The sequence below is a fragment of the Neomonachus schauinslandi genome, chromosome 14 (genome assembly GCF_002201575.2).
Source record: "Neomonachus schauinslandi chromosome 14, ASM220157v2, whole genome shotgun sequence".
Lineage (NCBI taxonomy): Eukaryota > Metazoa > Chordata > Mammalia > Carnivora > Phocidae > Neomonachus > Neomonachus schauinslandi.
Window position 1 is genome coordinate 76,937,434 of NC_058416.1, and position 17,230 is coordinate 76,954,663.

Genomic DNA, 17,230 nt, shown 5'->3' on the forward strand with positions numbered 1-17,230 from the left:
CAACGTCTGGAGACATTTTTGGTTGTCATGACTTGAGGTACTGATGGCATCTGATGGGTAGAGGTCAGCGATACTGCTAAATGCCCTACAAGACACATGGCAGCCCCCACCAGCGAAGTACTCTCCCCTCCCACATGTCACTGGTGCCACAGCTGAGAAATCTTGCTTAGAGATATCTACTGCAGTAGGTACGTGCTAGAGTGATCTGGTCCTAGGGAATGCAAGCAGAGGAACTAGCTCCTTCACTATCCTTGAAGTATGTTCTGGGGGCGTCCACCTGGGCCCCACACTGGTTAGATCTAGACCCAAACTGGCAGGAAAATGCAGTCATGACTAGTTGAGGTTTGAAAGGATTCTCTCTTTGGAGCGTTTCCAGCCCGTGTAAGTGTTTTGCAGGTATGCTGAGTACCCAGACCCAGAGGGCGGGGGACAAAGTAAAGCTACAATATTAGAAGTCTGGTTCAAGTATGATGCAGAATTGAGAGAAAGCATCTCTCAAAGTATCAATCTGTGGAAAAATGTCCATCGTTTACCAAAGACTTGATGCTAAGCAGCCTGGTAGGAACATGCCTTTGAGAATGGTGAGGTTCAGACAGAGCACACAACTCATCAAGAATTTGAATCTGCCACCAGAGGGAATCTGCTTAGCCGTTGGCAGCTAGACCCTAGCGTCCTTGAGACTGATTGATTGAAGCATACTTGAGTAATGCTAACTTCCTTATTCATCTCCTTTGAAGACACCATTGTAAAAATTGACCACTGGCCAAATCAGCATTACCTTAAAGTCTCTTTATGACTCTTTTGGGAAGCAAAGACATGGGAGAATATTTTATTTACCTAAGTCTATTGGAAACTGGATCTAGTTTGTCTTCTTTTTGTATTTCTTACACAACATTTTGTTTGGAGGAGCTATACCTGACCACTTCCTACCCAGAGGGGAGAAAGTAGGGGACTTGCCTGGGGCTCTGGGGAATAGAAATCTGTTTTGATGGGCTGAATTATTTACGTATATTTAGTGACTAGTTGTATTTGCCTATCCCCTAACTTATTCTATTGGTTCATTCCCACGATCTCTCTGATCCTGGATCTCTTGCTCTTCCTACTATTGCAACCTCTTTCTCTCGGAGCTGTTCCCATTCTAAGAGTTGGTCGTTGAAATTCCTAAAAGCTCTGCTGTTGTGTCAGTTGTCACATTTTGCCCCTTCTTTCTGTAGCCTGCCTCCTGTTAATCCACATCCTCTCTGTTTCCGTTATCACTTCCTTACTGTAGAATTTGTCATGTTGACTATTGTAGACTTGTCCTTTAGAGGTTTCTAGCATCGACCTCTTCCAACCACCGCTCCTGCAGCGATGGTATCAGTCTCTGGCACTGACACCAGCCCAGCGCTCTAAAACTCTGTCTAATAATCCCTTCTGTCAATCCGATCCAGGATTCTCCCGCTTCAAGATCCGGCCAAGATTTCACTTTCGCTTCCTTCCTGGCCTCATTACCCATGGCTCCCTCGAGCTGCAGCTCTGTGGCTTTTCTAAAGTGGTACTCTTCCCCACTCCAGCCCGCCAAGATACCTTTTAACCAACTCTTGACATTCAATCACCTCTGTGACACTTTCCCGCAGGAACACACAAAACTCACTGTGTCCCCTTCGGCAGAACTTACCGGCACTCCATTTATGCATCTCTGCTTTTCACGCCCACCCCTTGACCTCTAAATGACATAAATAGCCTCCTCTTCACCTACTTTGCAGTCCTGCCTTTGTACCATGGATAAGTGCGATCACATTGGTTGCTTCGGAGTTTAAGGAAATGGAGGACGGCCACTTTTCTGGTCGTCTTCCTTTTAGGTTTGAACATGGTATCGCATTAATTAAGTACTTTTTTTTTTTTTTAAGATAAGGGCCATCATGGTAGATAGAATGAAGCTGAAAATGTTTTTGATTTAATATTGGATGCCCACTGTGTTCTAGGCACAGTCCCGATTCATTATATCATTACACAATATTTATTTATGTGCCTTTGTCCTTTATGACACTGTTGGCTGTTATTCATCTTGTGCTTCTGCCACATGCGACTCAGCACCAGTGTCTGTAACTCACAGTGATGATTAAAAGTCATAGGAGTTTTATGAGCTATATCTAGGCAGATTTTTGTTGTCGTACTTGTTTTTTAATGTGCCAATTCTTCATGACTAAATCAGGTACTCTAGGTTTCCTAAAGCGGCACATTGCACAAAATAGCCCATTAGGTTTAAGAAATTATCACACATCCAAGGTTCTTGTTATTCATTCATTCCTTTAACAGAATAGATACTAAACATTGACTAAGGACATCCAGGTGTTAGGGGTGTAATGGTGAACACAGCCATAGTCTTCCCCCTCGTGGAGCTCGTGTTCCAGTGGGGAAGGCAGGCAATAAATACTATACCAAAATTAGAAAATCTTTTCTATTTGTAATATTAATGTTTGTGTGGTATGCTGAAAAATGTAAGGGTGGGAATGGGGTAGATGGAGCTCAATGGAACATGTTAGAGATAAGGAGGGCCAAGAGGACAAATCCAGTTGATTCTCCTTTCCTTGTTTTTTTGTTTTTATTTTTTTAATTTGTAGGCAATACAATTTTCCCCCGAAAAGCTTCTAATGACTGTCAGAATTAAAGAAAAGAGAGAATTTATAGGAGAGAGAGTAACTAAAGCTCTTAAAATAGCTGTTTCTGAAAACCTTGTTCTGCCATCTATCTTATAATTGGGGATGGGGGGCGGGCAGGAAACACTCCAGAACTTGCTTGCATAGCCCTTGCCACTATGTGGAATGTGCCCTAATGTGACTTCAAGCACAGGCTGATTTATTTATTTATTTATTTATTTTTAAAGATTTATTTATTTATTTGACAGAGAGAGACACAGTGAGAGAGGGAACACAAGCAGGGGAGTGGGAGAGGGAGAAGCAGGCTTCCCGCGGAGCAGGGAGCCCGATGCGGGGCTCTATCCCAGGACCCTGGGATCATGACCTGAGCCGAAGGCAGACGCTTAACGACTGAGCCACCCAGGTGCCCCCAGGCTGATTTATTTTTAAAAATACAAAGGAAAAGATTTTCTTGTTTTTCTTTATAATTTCTGGCAATGAACAGTAGATTTTAATATATGACTTCTGATTTGTCATTATTGAATGTGGTGGGTATGGGGGATGAGATGATTTCATAATACTGTATCAGAAAATATTAATATAAGGCACTCATTAACATATTTTTCAGACAGAACAATCTCCACTTTTAAAGCCTCTTCATTTAACTCAAACATCAAGTAATTTCTCCGTGGCCTTAATTATGCTAGGTGCTCTCTTTCCAAGAGTCACTTTCTATACATCTGTTCGGCAAATATTTATTGTGCACCTACAGTGTGCCTGGCACTCTGCTATGTTCTCAGATATACTGTGTATCTCCATCAACATAGGCTTAAATCCAATGACCTATTAATACCTTTTGTAAAGAAGAAGAATTACATTTTAAAAAAGATTTTATTCATTTGAGAAAAAGAGAGTGAACGGGAGGGAGAGGGAGTGAGAATCTGAAGCAGACTGACTCTGCACTGAGCACCGAGCCTGAAGCAGGGCTTGATTGACAATTGCGAGATCATGACCTGAGCCAAAACCAAGAGTCAGATGCTCAACCAACAGAGCCATCCAGGCTGCTCAGAAAAATTATATTTTATGAGGAGCAAAAAAGGAACATTTTCCATAAAAAGGTACAAGAAGGAGGAGAATTAGCCCCCAAAGATAGGTGTGGTCATATACTTGGTAGTCTTGGATTTGACCAAGTTTCCCATAATCCTTTCAAAATGTGGCATCCAGATTTTGAGCTAGTTCACTCTCTCTTTCTGGTGCACCTGTTAAGATATATATTGAACCTTCTCATTCTTTGTCTCCTGACCTCTTATGTCTTGTCTCTTTGTCTCTGTGCTGCATTCCATGTGAGCACTTCTCCAACTGCAGATCTTGTTACAATGCAGGTTCTGATTCAGTGGATGGGGGGCAGAGCCAGAAATTCTGTATTTTTTTTTAAACATTTTATTTATTTATTAGAGAGCATGAGTGGGGGGAGGGGCAGAGGGAGTGGGAGAAGCATACTCCCTGCTGAGCATGGAGCCAACGCAGAGTTGGATCCCAGGACCCTGAGATCATGATCTGAGCTGAACGCAGACAGTTAACCGACTGAGCCACCCTGGCGCCCCAGAGATTCTGTATTTCTAACCAACTCCCAGGTGATGCTGATGCTGCCAGTCTACACATAACACTTTGAGAAGTATGATTCTATGTGATTTCTTCAGATCTAACGCTACTTCACTAATTTTCTCTTTGGCTGTGTCTAATCTTCTATTTAATGCATTCAGGGAGTTTTAAACTTCAAATTCAATAACAATACTTGTCATTTTTAAAGTTCTGTTTGGTTCCTTTCAAATGTGTGTGGTCCTTTTTTCAGAGTATCCTATTCTTTTATTAGAGCTTCTACTTATTTACCTTGATAATAAATTAATTTTATGGCCCATTTTATTTTATTTATTTATTTAAAAAAGTTTTTTTTTTAAGATTTTATTTATTTGAGAGAGAGAATGAGAGACAGCATGAGAGGGAAGAGGGTCAGAGGGAGAAGGAGACTCCCTGCTGGGCAGGGAGCCCAATGTGGGACTCGATCCCAGGACTCCAGGATCATGACCTGAGCCGAAGGCAGTCACTTAACCAACTGAGCCACCCAGGCACCCCTTTTATGGCCCATTTAGATTGTTCTTTTATCTGCAGTTTTTGGAAGGCTAATTTTCCCATTTCTTATATGTGATGATGGTCCTCCATGGTAGTTTGGGTGGCTTCTTTTTCCTCGTTATGTGTAGTTGTTGGTTTTTACTTTTTTGTGTGTGAATTCCTTTCAAATAGGGCCTGTGTGTGTGTGTGTGTGTGTGTGTGTCTGTTGGTTTGTCTGTCCCATGTGCCCTGGATTGTGGAAGTGCTTCCACAAGATGTTCTCCTTTTGTGTCTGCCAGTGCCCTAAGGGCTCAGTGATCCTAGGCCAGTATTGATGTTAATTTCTTCTTTGTTTTTTAAGATTTTTTATTTATTTATTTGACAGAGAGAGATGGTGAGAGAGAGTGCACAAGCAGGGGGAGCGGCAGGCAGGCAGAGGGAGAGGGAGAAGCAGGCTCTCTGCTGAGCAAGGAGCCCGATGTGAGGCTCGATCCCAGGACCCTGGGATCATGACCTGAACCGAAGGCAGACCTTAACCGACTGAGCCACCCAGGCGCCCCAAATTTCTTGTTTTGTAGTTCCCACCCTATACCGGATACTATAAATGCAGACACCCTAGCTGGGATTACAGTTTTAATCGCCAGCCTGTTTCTTTCCCCCAACGGGTCCTGGCCAAGGGTGAACATCCTTGTCACTTTCTGGTGGGTAGAGAATTTCCAGTTTGTCCATTTCTTTTTGGCTTGAGGCTGTGGCTCTTTTCCTGCCCAAATGTGGCCCTTATAAGTCTTTTTTTTTTTTTTTTAAGATTTATTTATTTATTTTAGTGAGAGAGAGAGAGAGAGAGATTGTGAGCAGGGGGAGGGGCTAAGGGAAAGAATCTCAAACAGACTCCCAGCTGAGTGCAGGGCCCAGTGTGGGGCTTGATCTCACGTCCCTGAAATCAGGACCTGAGCTGAAATTGAGAGTCAGATGCTTAACCGACTGAACCACCCAGGTGCTCCTATAAGCCCTTCTTTTCAGACCTTACTGTTGAGGTCAACTGACTACCTGTCTAGAGGTTTATATCCCTGGCTTTCAATCCATCCTGTGACTATCTCACCTGTTACCAGCTGGTGTATTTCATGTTGATTTTTCCTTCCTTCTATTGAAGATTGTCTGGCCATTTTTCTAATCTCGACCATATGGGCTGGCTTTGAGCATGATGGAGTTTTCAAGAGAAATCTTATTTTATAGTACAGAATTTCTAAATCATAATTATTTCACAGAGGGTGGCTCCTACCCCTATATTAATCATATGGGATTCTATTTTAGTCTCCCAAAGATAAATTAGTATATAGTGGAAAGGGAATTAAACTTCTGCTAGAAATAAGATGATATGATAAACACAAACATCCATATGAGTGTGTGCGTGCTTTGAGCACGGAAGAAGAAGATTCAACACAGATTGGGCTGTATCTCACCAGCCTTCACTAATTGCAAGATCTGTCATAAACATGAATCTCATGTGAGCAATAACAATAATAGGTGATTTTTATGGAGTGTTTACTGTGTGCTAAGGAATATGCTAAGCACTGTATATAGATTTTTTTTTTCCCATTTAAACCTCCCAACAGCCCTTTGAGGAATTTATCTCTATGTTGGAAATGAGGCTCAGAGAGGTTAAGTGACTTTCCCGAAGTCACAGAGCTGGTAAGTGGTAGAGCTGGGATTTGAACCCACTCAGATCCCAAGTAATGTGCCATCGGTCATAACGCTTCCATATTTGTATCATCTGTGAAACTGCATACATTTCCTCAGTCTTTATCTGAGTTTTTTGAGATGGAAAACTTCTCTTTCTGATCCTTATGAAATGTAATTTCCATTATTATTTTTTTTTTCTTAAAGTATTGGGTAGTTGAAATCAGATTGGATTTTAGTCTATGTTGATGGAAGTACACACAGGATGTGGGCTGAAGCATTCAATGTAATTTTTCTTTCCATCAGCTAATTTTTAAAGTATTAAGCAAGTAGATTCTGATACTAACAGGGAAGCTTTAAATTCTCTTGAGAGCTTGGAGGTGTTAAATAATTTCCTGGTAGTGCATTTTACGTTTTCAATCTCTTACCTCGTCTCAGTGCACTTGAAGCCCTGCGAATGCTCCTTTGCTCTTCCCAGGAGGAGCCAGACCTCCTCCTTGTGGCTTCCTTCCCTCCCCCTCCACACCATCCCTTCACCTCTCCATTCACTCCCCAGCACTGCCGCTTCGATGTGGTTGTCACTGGGGTACTTTGCAAACAGCCAGATTCTTTTGAGTCTGTAAGCAGAAACCAGACTGCTGCTTCTGTCTGGTGCACAGCTGCTTCAGAAAACAAGGAGTTAAAAAGGAAGCCTGGACTGTGACCGGCCGTGACAAGGGTCCTAGGGGGCGCTGTAGCGAGCTCCGGCAGTGAGTCATGCTGCTCTGTCACTTGGATCAGCACTGGCCCCTGCCACGCAGGCGGCCAGGTGGGGTTCCTGCCAGAGCACGCACAGAGTGGGGAGCATGAAGCCTGCACCGCGGGGGCTGTGATGCCCGGCTCCCCAACTCAACCGGCCGGCTTGCCACAGACGCCTCAGCCTGCAGCCATGGTAACGCTTCTGGCCCGCTACACCCCCCGGAGCCCACCACAATGGGCAGCCTCCTGGTGACTGATGGCCGAGTGTCCCCCTCCCTGACCAAGAGAGCTTAGTAGGTCTGCAGAAAGTGGAGAAGATGTAAGATGCCCCTAGCCTGGAGTCATGCCTTAACGAGGTAGGACGCAGACGTCCATCGGTGCATTTACACCATCAGGGGGCAGGGGTGCTGTAAATCATCGGGAAGAACTTTATTTGGCTGGTGTTTCATTATGCTGATTAAACTGCGGTGAATTTGGGCGCATAACTGAGGTGGGGAGGAGGGATGATAATGAACTAAAAAAAAAAAAAGTGGTTGATAAGAGCTCTGAGCACTCTCCTCTGGCTATGAATGAGCTAGACTGCAGTGCTATCCTAACGTGAGTTACATGCCTCCCAGGTCCTCTTTCCTGCTCCTTTCTCTCATTTCATTGCATGAAATGTAGAAATGCCATCTTATTTCAATGATTAACATTAAATATTGATGATTTAGAGCTGTCCAGAGGAAGAAATACATAGGTGTGGGTCAGCCGCTGGCACCAGCCAGCCTGATGCTCTGTTGAAGCGTTCTGGAAATATCCGGAATGAACAGCCGGCTCCCATGAGTTCCCCAAAGTGCTTTTGTTCCACTAAGTGACCTGTTTGAGTTTCTCCTTCAGTTTACCCCCCCACCCCCCCTCGGGGAAGGCAGCCTGTCTGCCGGCTGGTGGCCATGTTGGCAGAGAAGGGGTTAATCTCTTGTTGCTGTCAGAGCCAAGGCTGGGTCTGCCTGTGGGAGCTAGACGCTGCAGTGCTGAAGGAGCAAGACGATTTTCTCCGCAACAGTGTTGAATCCGTCTGAATTTTTCTCTCCCTCTCTTCTTGTTTTTCTTTAACCAGCTCCTCCCCCCTTCGTTCCCACCCTCAAGTCTGATGATGACACCTCCAATTTTGATGAACCAGAGAAGAATTCGGGGGTTTCATCCTCTCCGTGCCAGCTGAACCTCTCAGGTTTCTCGGGCGAAGAACTGCCGTTTGTGGGGTTTTCGTATAGCAAGGCACTGGGGATTCTTGGTAGATCTGAGTAAGTGAAAATTTGACTTTCTAAGGATCGGTACTGATGTGAGGCATACAGAGCCCAAAGGTGGTGGGGGTGGGGGGGTTGGGGGGGTAGTGCAGGGAAGGGAAGCTGTTAATCAGCCTGCATTTGGGAAGCAATTTACCTGTCTGGGCTTTGGTGGGTAGACTGTTCATATTCTCATTTTGCTGTGTTTAACGTTCCTCTTCCTGTCCCTAGCATCATAATTGTCCATTGGGTACTTTGGGTTAGTTTTTCAGTGTTTGGTCTTCTTTACAGGGGAGGAAATAGTGGGGGATATCTGGCAGTGCAGATCCTTGGTGGAAGGAGAAACATGCAGGGTTCAAATGAGCCGTCCATCTATTTCTCCATCTGTGTATCCATCTCTCAGGTGGGTGGATGGAGGTTGCTGTCTTGGCTGTATTGAACAAGATCTCATAAACTAAAGGTTTCCTGATGGGCTTAGCTGAGCTGCAAGTGGCTGTACCAGAGCTCTAACAGATGGATGGTGCTCGGCTCCGCTCGAAGTCGGCTGCAAGATCAGGGATCTGGCAGCTGAGCTTCTCTGAGCTGGCGGAGCGCTGGTGGCCAGTAAGAGACCCGTTACCGGGAGCCACCGGGAGGGAGTGTGATGTAGCCGAGTCATTGATTCACAGAAACTGGGCTTCACAGGGAAAACAAACAAACCAACAAACCAGCAGACTAGAAAATGGAAGTATAAACATCCCTGTAAACCTCTCAACATGACAGGTCTTTTCTCCGTTCTTGAAAAAGCTCATGAAAAATGCATTCGCACGGCACCTGGGACTGGAGGGTCCTGGCTTCCAGCCTCCGGGAATTTCTGTAAAAATGCAGTAGCATCTGTGGATGTAGGAGCTCAGTGTCTTGCTTTGTTCCGTGATCCCATGACATGCTGCGTTCAGAGACACGGGTTTCCCGGGAAGGTCTTGGACCAGCTGTGTTATTCCCCTGATGCCCTGGCTTTCTCACTTGGAGGCTCTCGGGGTAACGTTAGGTAATTAGTCGCTGCCCACTTAGGAGACAAGCAGAATTTGATTTTCTCCTTGGCAGCGTCCATTCCTGATTTGTTGTGCTTGTAGTTCGGAGATCGATTTGAAGGCATGCGTTGGTTCTTGGATGGTGTCTCCCCATGGGCTCCTCAAAAGATTTCAGACCATCGTGGGGGAACTAGGCACTTGAGATGAAATAGGGTTGTGGGCTGTGATTGCTTGGGAGAGAGATTTTTATGTTGAAAGGTGCTGAGGTGGTCCTACTTTCCTTCTTCCCTGGGGTCTGGGTTTAATATCCGGGGTTGCATTTTGGTAGCATTGGCAGTGTCTTTCTGGCTCCTTTGCTTTGCAACTCCAAAAACAATCTGGATGGTAGGAGTACAGGCAGAGAGCTAACTAGCTGTTGAATGTGCCATCAGATGGATTTGAAATGGCCCAGCAGGGCATTTGGAGAGCAGGGCAGAAGTGGAGGCCTGACGCTGAAGGACGCGTGGTTGGTGGGCAGCTTAATGTGGACACGCGCAGCACACTGAAGGTCACACATCAGACTGGAGGGAGGTGTGTGGAGAGTTCCAGTTCTGGTTAGCAGTGGGCTGGCCGGCTCAGAATGAAAGCTTGCTTGGGGTGCTAGTGATCTGAAAAACTAGGGAGGACTTGAGGGAATTTGATTTTGGGAGCAAAGGTAGAATGCTGTGGGGGATCTTAGGCATTGCAATTCATCTGAAGCAGTGTGTGATTAATGACTTATCGTTCAGGAAGCCTGAAATTGCATCTGCCCTTCACAGAAAGCTCAGTTAAGGAAGCTCTCTGACGGGGAGCGGTGGGGGGGGGGCGGTGGGGAACGGGACGACATCTCAGTCTTAAGGCCCAGGCACTCAATAAATATTTGTTGATTGTGTTTGTACTGCTCATTGTATTTGAAGATAGGCTATTTCACCTTTGATAGTTCACAATACCTCTCTGGAGCATAACACGAGCGTCTGTTCATGCCCCAACAGAATGCTTAATAAGATTCTCATAAAAAAGAAAAAAAAAAGTCCACGCAAACAAAAAAGCGTGTATTTCTTACCTGGAAGATGGGATTGGAGTATTCCTGCCTTTGGGGAACTTTAATGTCTTTGCCATGGCAGTTTGGGTTTGGAATCAGAAAGATATTCTTTCATCTCGTGCCTTTGAATGTGATCTTGCTGTCGGGTTTGGCTCTTCAGTCACGGGCAGCCCTGCGGGTAAAACCTACAGCATCCTTATAGAAATCCACTCCACCTGTTGGGTGCAGGTGACCCTGGACCGATCGTGTTATCATTATTTAGAAATTCAATAAAAGATGCAATGATGAAATTAATCAGAAGCCCCTGCAGTGCTACGGACATATAGACAAAATTCATTTAGAGGTGGGAGGAGGCATTTTCTGGGGGTCCCACCGCTGCCACCGGGGACCTGCTGTTTCTTCCCAAGCATCTCCTTCTCCCCTCCCCATTCTCAGCGTCACGGTTTTTATTTACAGAGATTACCTGTGCCGTTACTCACTCTTCACACCACCTAGGAGATTGCAGATGCTGTGGTGCTGCACTGGGGAAATTGACCCCAGATCTGTTCCAGTGAATTGAATGAAATGTTCAGAGGTGATGCTGAATGAATGAGGAGTTTTCACGGAGCCTCTGGTAGTGAGAATGATTTTAATTGTTGTGATCGTTGGTTGCTTTTTAGGATCCTTTTTTGGGACCCCAGACAGTTTTTAAGCCTGCCATGGAGCACATCATTATTTTAAGCTTAGCAAGAATCTTGATCTCAGCATTCTGTGTCTGAAGTATCGTGGGCGTTCCTTGCAGCTTGAGTTGGAGGGAGCAGGAGAGATTAGACAGGACCAGTTTTGGTTGTCTTTGGGGTGGGATTATGAAAAAGCTGGTGCTGGAGAGTGAGGGAGTGTCTGTCTCGTGCCTCTTTTTTTTAACTGCCAATAACCCAGGCCACATCGCCAAGCTCTGGATGCTTGGGTGTTTCTCTGAGCCTCTGTTTGCTTGAATTTTACAATATGTTAAAGATGTATGTTAAAGGTTTAAAAATAAAATGGATCCCAGTTCTCTTCCCTCCCCTGTCAGCAGGGGTACATTTCTTTAGGTCCCTTCTTTCTCTTAGATTGGAGATACCGTCTCATTTAAGCCCTAGCTGAAACCGTGCATTTCTGCAAACCTTCAGTATAAACTCTAGAAGGAAAAAACCATTTGGTTTTTTATTTTGTGCTAGTTTTACACATGCTGGTTTGATGCTTTTGGAGAACTTGGAAATCTTGGAGGAGCAAAGAGATCTCGATGAGGCTGGAATCTGTGGGATGCCAGTGTCTGAATAGGCTGTTTTTAGGAAGGGGGGGCTCTCTCTTCCTTTTGGCTCAGGGCTCTTTCCTTCTGGGTGATTGGAAGTTTCATTTTGGAGCCAGCCATCTAAACACAGTGGAGGAATGAAAAATGGCTTCCACCATTGCCTTCCCAGATTCTCAGGGAACCAGTTTTTGGTACCTCTTCCTTGCTCTGTTGGCGCTTCTTTGCATGCCTGTTTCCTCAACTGCAAAGTGGAGGGGGGAGGTAAAGATCCCTTCCTCTTAGGGCTTTCGGGAGGATTGTATGAAACCCATAAAGCACTTGATCTAGTACTTGGCACATGGAAAAGTCTCAGTAAATGTTCACTGTTATTATTTTTTTTTAAAAGATTTTATTTATTTATTTGAGAGAGAGAATGAGAGAGAGAGAGCATGAGAGGGGGGAGGGTCAGAGGGAGAAGCAGACTCCCTGCCGAGCAGGGAGCCCGACGCGGGACTCGATCCTGGGACTCCAGGATCATGACCTGAGCCGAAGGCAGTCGCCCAACCAGCTGAGCCACCCAGGCGCCCTCACTGTTATTATTTTTGTTATTGCTAGTTTGCTGGTCTCTATGTGCATAGTGTTCCTCTGTTTATACCGAGAGGATATGGAAGGAAATCAGCAATAATTAGGTAGTCTAGTCATGCCAGAGCAGAAACCCAGCCTCCCAGGTCCTGGGAATTTTCTGCTAGAGAAGCTTAAACATCCTGACCAACCACAAGTTAATATGCAGTTGCCAGCTACCTGCAGGTAAAAGGTGGTTGTGGGGATGGAGTGGGTTGAGGGACAGAATTAGAAGGCCCAGTCCCAGAACGGGTGCCCTTCCATCAAGTTGAACAAGTCAAGGCATATATGTGTGAAACAGTCCAGAGGACACAGAGCAAACACCTTTCCTGCAGAACATCATGGTACAAATGGGATATCTCACTGCTGTAGGAATCAGGAGAGGAAGAAGGCAGCGTCCCTTGTGGGGAACACTTCATGGGTAATGCCAGCTCACAGTTCTTGCCAAGTTACAGTGATGATCTTCGTTGGAATGTCTTTCCATTTCCCCAAGTCGGCCGTGATCTCAAGAGCAGGGCTGGCTCTGATTCATCCTGGTTCCCTTGGAGCGCAAGACATGGTAGACCCTCAGTAAATACCTGTGTTGGAGACTGAGTGTGTTAGCACACTAATGGGAGGTGAAATATTTGGCTTTTTGGAAGACAACGGATTTGGATGAGGGGAGAGATATGTAGAGAGCATTTCATGCAGGTTCAAGTGGTAACAACAGCTCATCCATACAGGACACCAACTCTGTACCAGGCTCTGTTCTAAGCACTTTACACAGATTAACTCATTTAAATTGCACAATGGCCCACGAGGAAGGTAGTGTCGTTATTCCTCTCTTACATGTAAGGAAACCGAGACACGGAGAGGTTAAGCAACTTCCCCAAGGTCATGCAGCCCTGAGCAGCTCAGCCAGAAGTTGAACCCAGACAATGTGGCAGCTCAAGAGTCTGTTAGCCACTGTGCTATGCTGCCAGGTATGAATGCTGTTGACAGGAGAAATTAGGGGATTTGTGGGGTCCCCAGGTTCACATGCTTGTTGGAAGTAGAGGCCCACTGTGGGGAATGATGAGCAGTGGCGTTGGGGCAGGGTGGGATGAGAGCTGACAGGCCGTCTAATTGCTGCATTTTGTTTTCAATCTCTGTAAGTTTTTTGAGTATGTAGACTAGCTCTTGCATTTTTTATAAAAAATTTCTTCCTCCTCTCATTTGGAGACTCTTTCCTGGTGTGTGTGTGTATGTGATAAACACATGCATATATACTCTCTCCTGTAAAGTTCTTTGCTTGAGTGTAAGCTTGGTGAGCTGAGGGAACTGTGTTGACCTTGCTCTCCACTGTGGCTTCAGGCCGATCATATGCAAGGTGCTCAATAAGCATTTGGTGAATGGTCCAAATCATTTTTATGGCTGTAGCTTTCAATTTGTTGATGACTCTAGCTCCGTGTCTATGCAAATCTATGTTTTATATTTCCAGCTGCTTCTGTCATTTATCCTGGGGATGGCTTATTCCAGCAGAAGATGGCCTGACTTCTCCAATCAGTCCTACTTCCCTTTTACAGAAATACTTGGGAGGGTGGGGAGTCTGCCCTTAAAAACTGTCTTCCTTTCCCCTTCCAGCCGAGGGCTGTCTGTCATTGTGCATGCTACCTCCAGATCCCTATTGCTAAAGAGCCTCATCTGTCTTTCGAGTTTTGTAAAAAAATAGTCAGCAACAGTAACAAAATGTGCTCTGGTACACGAAGGTGTGCATCTTCTGTACTTCCCAAATAAGTTAAAAACCTGTAACTAGCTCCTGCCCATGGTTCCTGCCTTCCAGGGCTCTGTGTTGCTCCCATTTCCACGATCATCCAGACCAGATATCGGACCTTTGCCTCTCTTGGTTGTGTTGGGTTCTCTCCTCTCATTCAATGTCTTCTTTCCCTTAGTCAAGCACATCTTGTTCTGCTTGCCTTATTCTGTTCTCTATTTAGACTGTGCGTGCTTGCCTCGCGGGCCTGGCAGGACCATTCTGCCACCTTCTTGTTTGTCTTAAAGGTACTTTTAGGAAATGTAATCCAAACGAGCCTAGCCCCATCCTGAAGATTAGGCTCCAAAAGATCTGTCAAGTGCGTTTTTTGCTGGCCTACACATGCTAATTTGCATGGTTGCCTCGGATCCCTTAAGAAGACAGTAATTGACTAAGTGGTGCTATGTGTTCCCAAGCTCTGCGCCAGTTTGGCATCTCTTCCTTTGCCTAAGTGAATCGCTCTCCATTCTTTCTGTTTTACGTGTCTTTTGTCTCCTGTTCTCTGTCACCTTCCTTTCTCTGACCAGCTTCGTGCAAGAATAGCCTTCACTCCGTGCCTCTCTTCCAGTCTCTCCAACCCTGGGGAAGTTGCTGAGAAGCCGCCTATTCCACCCGACCACCAAAGCCAGTGATTCCCACCTTGCCATGCAATGCCGTCACTTACCACGTGTGCCTTGAGACTTTCTGCTTGCTTCTCTTCCACACTGTGGAAACTCGGTTTTCCCTCCTACCTCTCTGCCTGCCGGGCTCACTGCTTCGTGGCTGTTGTCTTCTGTTGAGGTCCTCGAAATGGTGCACCGTCTCCTCAGGTCCCAGCAGTTACCTTTTTAGCCTGGGTTTGGTGATCTCATTCATTTCCTGGCTTACACTCTTATGTCCTCATGGCTCTCCTCCCCATGTGCCCTGTGTTCGTTATTGCCAAGATGTTCTACCAGTTTCTCAACGTCCCTGTCCTGTTTCCTCCCAACACAGATAGACTTGTTTGCTCATTCAGTTAGCCAGTAGGTGCCAATTTGGTTTCCTTGTTTCATTTAACAAACTACCACTCTCCCTACACTTCTAGACAAGAAAATTGAGTCTTCTTAAGCTATTTTCCATTCCCCCACCAGCCCGTCATTTGCCAGGTTCTCTCTCTAAGTTGTACCTCTAGGATGACACTTGAGTCTATGCCCTTCTTTCTGTCCTTACTGCCACCCCTCATGGAGTTTTGCTTGGACTGTTGCAGTAGCCTCCTAACTGATTTCTCTGCTGTTTTCCCAGCTCTGATCCATTCTCCACAGAGGGTGGAATTCTTCCAAAGCATAAGTTGGATGATGTCATTCTCCTGCTCAGACCTTCAGTAGCATCACAGTGTGCACAGAATTAATGGCCACTCCTGAACTTGGTATTCCAGGCTGGTATGCCAAGACCCCAGCCTGCCTTTTCATTCGTACCTCCGTCTTCTCCCCTGTGTCTGGGCACGCTGCTCAGCGCTCATTGGGGACAGGTACCATCATGTCTTCCACCTCTCGCCTGAAACAGTGAGTTGCCCTTGGCAGGTCTTCAAAGAACATTTGTCAAATTGAAGTACACTAAAGTGGCCAAGGACTATGCTAATTCCTTCTGCACAAGTGCTAATGGAAGCTGTCCTCTAGTGAGCACTTCTTGTGTGCCCAGAGCTGTGCTGAGTGCCTTACATGCATGATCTCACTAGGTCTTCCCAGTCTCGACTGGGAAGGTAGCGACTCCGTGAGGTAGCAGGCATTAACCCCATTTCCAGATGAGAACACTGAGCCTCAGCCGGGTTGAGTTCTTTTCCTGACGTCTTGCAGGTAGTGACACATCGAAGACTTAGCCTCGTCGCTGGCTGCCTCCAGGAGCACTGTGCTGTCCTGCCTCTAACAGTTGTGACTTAGCTGGATTGTGTGGGACCTACGGGCTAGCCTCATAATAAGGATGAAAGAGTGGCTCTTACTGAGAATTCACTACCAGGCCCTATTCCAAGTGCTTGACAAACATCCTTAATCCCAGCAGCACCCATTGTTTTACAGATAAGGAAACTGATCGTGAAGCTTGGATTACCTTTTTTTTTGTAAGATTTATTTATTATTTTGGGGGGGCTGTCCACGGGAGCCCGGGAAGGGCGGAGGCAGAGGGAGAGAGAGAATCCCAAGCAGACTCTATGCTGAGCGCAGAGCCCAATGCAGGGATGGATCGCACCATCCTGAGATCACGACCTGAGCCCAAATCAAGAGTCAGATGCTCAACCAACTGAGCCACCCAGGTGCGCCCCGAAGCTTGAGTTACTTCTTAAAGTTCGCACACCTTGCAAGTGGCAGAGAGCGGCCAACTTTTCCAACTTTTAACTTTAGAGTTGACATAAGTATTCTTTATTTGGGGGCACAAACTGTGGTACACACATTAAAAGCCCAGGCTTTGGAATCAGGTAGATGTGGGTTCCCATCTAGGCTCTGCCGCTCACCACCTGTGTGAATGAGGCATTTAGCTTCTCCCAGCATCAATTCCCTTATGTATAAAGTGGGGGTTGTTACAGTGCCTAGCTGCTAGGTTTGTTGGGGGAACACACAGAGCATGTGATATTAGCACCTGGAGCAGAGTGAGGGTCCATTGCATATTTGTTCTTGTTATTTTGGGGTGAGAATGGGCCTAGGGATGCTTTCAATTCTCCCTTCGTCCCTGCTTGAGTTTATAAAGACATCTTGCTAGTTTCTGCCCATTGAGAGAATCAGGTTCCACGTGGGGTGCCTGACAGATGTCCTAATATCTCCATCCAATTTTTTACTCTGAATGGAGTCCGTGATGTGTTGGCTAAACTGGTTCCTTCCATAAAACATGCTCGAGGCTTCTGGTGGGATCTAGTTCCGGTGGGGTCTGGAACTTGGTGCTGGGGAAATGTGCTGTGCCCAACCTGGATGTCACGCACTCCCACCCACCCCCTAGTGCTTGAGTGTCCCCGGGAGGGGACAGTGAGTGTGTCATCGTGACACTGCTGTCCTAGAACTAGTGTATCTGGGCATCTTGCAGGCAAGGGCCAGAAAGCTTTCTCGTGCCAGCCATTGATTCAGCATACTTCTTGCTTTGGATTTCTTTGCCCACTGTGACGTTTAAACTGAGG

General features: G+C 45.9%; 1 protein-coding gene across 2 annotated transcripts in view; it reads left to right on the forward strand.

Annotated features, from left to right (window-relative positions):
• The window catches only part of CIT (citron rho-interacting serine/threonine kinase), a 160,713-nt gene that overhangs the window by 52,869 nt on the left and 90,614 nt on the right, over positions 1–17,230 (forward strand). For both annotated transcript variants that reach the window (XM_021703638.1, XM_021703639.1), the window contains exon 9: positions 8,239–8,422. In XM_021703638.1, the coding sequence (XP_021559313.1) occupies positions 8,239–8,422 (184 nt within the window). The remainder of the gene's footprint in view (positions 1–8,238; positions 8,423–17,230) is intronic.